Genomic DNA, 4,765 nt, shown 5'->3' on the forward strand with positions numbered 1-4,765 from the left:
CAAATCAGACCACCCAAATCAATGTCAGTTTATGAATATTATATGCCATGTCAAAAAATCGTTGGCAAATCAGACAACCCAAATCAATGTCAGTTTATGAATGCTATATGCCATGACAAAAAAACGTTGGCAAATCAGACAACCCAAATCATTGTCAGTTTATGAATGCTATATGCCATGTCAAAAAATCGTTGGCAAATCAGACAACCCAAATCAATGTTAGTTTATGAATGCTATATGCCATGTCAAAAAATCGTTGGCAAATCAGACACACCGGACATGTCAGTTTTGACACTAATGCCTGTGTCTGAGTAAAACTGGTCATTCCAAACTTCTATGACTTGACAACACAGAGGGACAAACGACAGCAATCATGTTTGTGAGGCAAGGTATGCATGGTCATTACTCTCGTCATATTTTACGATATCATGTTAATCCATGAGGAGTTAAATAGTTGTATCGCTAGATAAGGAGAGACCCAAAAGAAAGAGGACGGCATACAGAACTGGAATGATACCTGGTAGAAAAGAACAGTTTTGCCACTGCCACTAAGCCCGCATAGAACTATGGTGTTAGGTTTCGATGACTTCGGACGAGAAGCTGTTAAACAATCAAGCATACAAAGTAACTGCATGTTAATTACTACACAAATAGCACCAATGAAATTATATATCACAAAAGCAGAAACCTTAGCAAGAATGATGAATACAGCAAGGCATTTTACATCATTGCGTGCACCCATTATATACACCAAGACATTACCATGGAGTAATAACGTCACACTTTTGAATATAAATTAACTCTAGATTAAGAAACACTAGTCCCTCCTTTTTTTGGCGCTAGACATATAATAATCAGCTGAATTCTGAAATTTAGATGGAGCTTCCAGCTTTTCTGCTTCCACTCAAGTAAGTTCAATTCCAAAGGTACCACTTCAACACAGCATTTCTAAATTACAACTATACATCAGTTGTCCGCATGATCTGGACTCGATTGTGCTTCAATCATATTTGAACCCCAGTGTCAACACAACTGCAGCTAACTAGAAAATTGGTCATCCAGATCCACGGCTAGCCAATTCGTCAAAACAAAAGGGACAACTACCACAGAGAAAATGCTTCCGGGCAAATTTGAAAGTGTACTCAAGCCGGTTTCTCTTTACTAACTACCACATCTATCTAGGTTTCACTACACCAAACACGGCACCTCAATTGAAGATTTTCTTTTCTGAATACGCACACACTGCCTCCTTCCTCCTCGTCCTCCAAGAAAGAAAGTTAGGGTTCGTGCCTCTCGCCGGCGTCGGCGTAGGTCCGCCTCGTCTCCGGTGGCCCTAGGGCCATGGAGGCGCGGTTGATCCTGGCAAGGGCCGGCGGGAGGGCTCCATTTTTAGTCGTTTTTTTTAATCTTGTTAGGGTTTGTGTCCTACTCAGGAAGGCGAGACGGCGGCGGCTCCCTGGAGATGGAATAAAGGTCTCCCCGCCTAGCCCCCGTTCCAGCGGTGCGTCTAGCATCGTTGGTGGGCGTGTGGAGGTGTGTCTCCGGCAGATCTATCTTTGGTGGATTTGCTCGGATCTCGTCGTTGTTCGTCTACGTTCGTGTGTCTTCTGTTTGGATCCTTTCGATCTACGTTATTTTTCATCGGCAGCGTTTGCTGTTCTGGGGTGCTGGTCCTATGGGGTCTTAACACGACGACTTCCCGATTGTCTACTACAACAAGTTATGCCCGGCTCCGGCGATGGAGGGGCGTTGACGGCGGCGCGCCTTCGGCTCGCTTCGGTGCTCGTAGTCGTCGCTAGGTGGTCTACGAATTTGGATGTAATTTTTATTTCTGGTATTCGTTGTACTGCCATGATTGAAGATGAATAGATTGGAAGTTTTTTCGTAAAAAAAAAAACACGGCACCTCAAGACTCAGGGGCAAAGATCAAAGGTTAAGATAGCGGGCGAAAGTGCAGATATCGTGGTGGCTTGAATTTCGCTGCAGGGCTCAGATGGCCGAAGCAGAGAGGCCGGCCCAAACATCTCGGCCCAAATTTGCCCCGCAGAGAGAGACAGCAGCTCGTCGTCCAGGAAACCTAGCTCCTTCTCTCCCTCCATCTGGAAAGGTTTGCGGCGGCGGCTCGACTGTTCTTGACAGCTGCGCTCGGCGGCGGAAGCAGTGACGGGCGAGGCTGTGATCAGCGGACAAGGGTTCGAGGCAGCAGCCAGCAGGCGACGAGGGGGACCTCCTCATCTGAACGATGACATCTCAGTCCCTCATGCAAGTCATCTCTGTCCGTGCCTCACGAGCTGTGATTCATGCCATTTACGTGGCGATGTGAATCTTCACCATCCCATGCTTGTTGGTCCTTTTTTTTTAACTGAAGATGCTTGTTCGATTTCACTTTTTTGTGAATTGGTTATATACTCTGTTTTCCTACTGAAAATCCACTGTACTTTGGCTGAATATGCACATCTAGAGTTGCCGCTAAATGGCTTAGCGGCTGGGACAAGCTACCGCGAAATGGAATGGAATTGCCCGCGATATATACGTAAAAGTTTGGCAAAGATACAAGGCGAGAAGAAGCTTAGGTTTGGTACTTCACCTGCGACCAGCACCAGAACCGTCACCGCAATCACGGCGACAGCAAGGTAAATCTGCTCCGGGGTTTGCTGACAGATCCGGTGCTCGACTCGGCCTGCCCACGCCTCCGCTTGGCAAACCCACGCATCCATCGCTGAGGAAGCATAGCGAGAGCAAGGGCGAGGTGGGGGGCAAAAGCGAGGTCGGGAAGGAGGACGAGGCGAGGCTTCACCGGCAACCAGCATCAGAATCGTCACCGCACCCACGGCGACAGCAACGTAAACCCAGTGCTCGGCTTGGCCTTCCCACTCATCCATCGCTGCGAAACGACAGGGAAGGCGAGGGCGAGTAGCTGTGGCGGTGGGAGATCTTGCACGGGGGAGATTTCTGGAGGGATATAGTAGGTAAAGCGAGCAAGAGGAGGAGGACGAGGCGAAAGGGGAAAGTGTAATTCCGGGTACAGTCAGCCTGCTTAACAGAAACGGTTTTGCTAAATCTCAAGAGTCTGTGGGGTCGATGGTAATTTATATATTTTTTTTTCACAGCAAACAGTACATGTACAGTGTTTTGAGGCTATTCTCCAAAAAAAATGTGGGGTCAGAGCCTATCGCAGTGTTTTCACAGTAATTTTTTATTTTTAGTTGTTTCTGCCGTGCGCTCCGTGTCACGTTTGATTGTTGACCCAAACCTCAAAAAACAAATTTTGCTGACCTGTTTTTCTTCTTTTTTGTCAGCCCATTTATGTCTCTGTGTGGCCGTGGCCCATTGTACTACTTTGGGCTGCTTGGTTTTTATGAATGGAGGGGAGCGGCTGGGAATAGATGGACGTGCCCATCTTGTTTTTTTTCTTCTTCTGTTTTTCATCCATGTTTACTTTCGTTTTTTTTATGTTTTCCTGTTTGTTTGTTTTTTGTTTTTTTAATTTGCAAACATTTTTTAATTTATGACATTTTTTAATCATGAATACTTCTTAAACGAGTGAACATTCTTTCAAATTTGTAAAAAATCCAATTCTTGAATTTGTTCTGAATTTAAGTTCATTTTTTAAATTTAAAAAAATGTGTATGTTTTCAAATTTGTGAGTATTTTTTCAAATGCAAGAACATTTTTCAAATACATATTTGTTTTCTTAGTAAGAATAGATGAATGAACCTTTTGTGTTAGTCAGTGAAAAGAAATTGTGGTTAGTTGCAACCATCATTGATACGCAACTTGGCATGACCCAGTTGCATGTCCAATTTCGACACGCAATTTGCCCAGCCCCTACTCGATCGTCTGATTGCATGTTCATCCTTGACATGGAACTAGCCCAACCCAGTTGCATATTTTTGTTGCAAGTCTACCTCTGGCATGTAACTGGGCTAGCTTTTTTTTGTCCTATCCCAGTTGCAAGTCCATTCTTGACACGCAACTGGGAGGTTCCAACCTTTTTTCCCATTTGCATGTCCACCCCCGACATGCAACTGGGCCCGCTTGTTTTTTTGTCCTGATTGCAAGTCCATCATTCTTTACGCAACTGACCCTAACCCACTTTTGTCCCAGTTGCAAGTCCATCATCGACTCGCAAATGGACTCCATATTTTTTTTGTATCACAATTGGACCCGACTCTTTGTTTGCATTAGTTGCAAGTCCACACTCAGTTTGCAATTGAGCTAACTTTTTTTCCGCATCAGTTGCAAGTCCACCATCGACTCTTAACTAGGGGCAGACTTTTTTTGTCCCACTTGCAAGTCAATCATCAACTCGCAATTACGCCCACCCTTTTTTTTATTCTAGTTGCAAAAAAACCATTGACTCACAACTAGGCTCTTGATCCTTTTTTTTGCCGCGGTTGCAAGTCAACCAATGATTCGCAACTGGGCCCGCTTGTTTTTTTGTCCTGATTGCAAGTCCATCATTCTTTACGCAACTGACCCTAACCCACTTTTGTCCCAGTTGCAAGTCCATCATCGACTCGCAAATGGACTCCATATTTTCCTTTTGTATCACAATTGGACCCGAATCATTGTTTGCATTAGTTGCAAGTCCATACTCAGTTCGCAATTGAGCTAACTTTTTTTCCGCATCAGTTGCAAGTCCACCATCGACTCTTAACTAGGGGCAGACTTTTTTTGTCCCACTTGCAAGTCAATCATCAACTCGCAATTACGCCCACCCTTTTTTTATTCTAGTTGCAAGAAAACCATCGACTCACAACTA

The 4,765-nt window shown here is 44.8% G+C and overlaps 1 protein-coding gene across 1 annotated transcript in view; it reads right to left on the bottom strand.

The window, feature by feature from the left end:
* The window catches only part of LOC123083464 (signal recognition particle receptor subunit beta), a 5,087-nt gene extending 2,068 nt beyond the window's left edge, over positions 1–3,019 (bottom strand). The window contains exons 1-2 of the mRNA XM_044505504.1: positions 2,588–3,019; positions 518–600 (exon numbers count right to left, since the gene is read on the bottom strand). Coding sequence (XP_044361439.1) covers positions 518–600; positions 2,588–2,882 — 378 coding nt within the window. The 5' untranslated portion in view covers positions 2,883–3,019. The remainder of the gene's footprint in view (positions 1–517; positions 601–2,587) is intronic.
* Positions 3,020–4,765: the final 1,746 nt, after the last annotated feature.

The sequence above is a fragment of the Triticum aestivum genome, chromosome 4A (assembly GCF_018294505.1).
Source record: "Triticum aestivum cultivar Chinese Spring chromosome 4A, IWGSC CS RefSeq v2.1, whole genome shotgun sequence".
Taxonomy (NCBI): Eukaryota; Viridiplantae; Streptophyta; class Magnoliopsida; order Poales; family Poaceae; genus Triticum; species Triticum aestivum.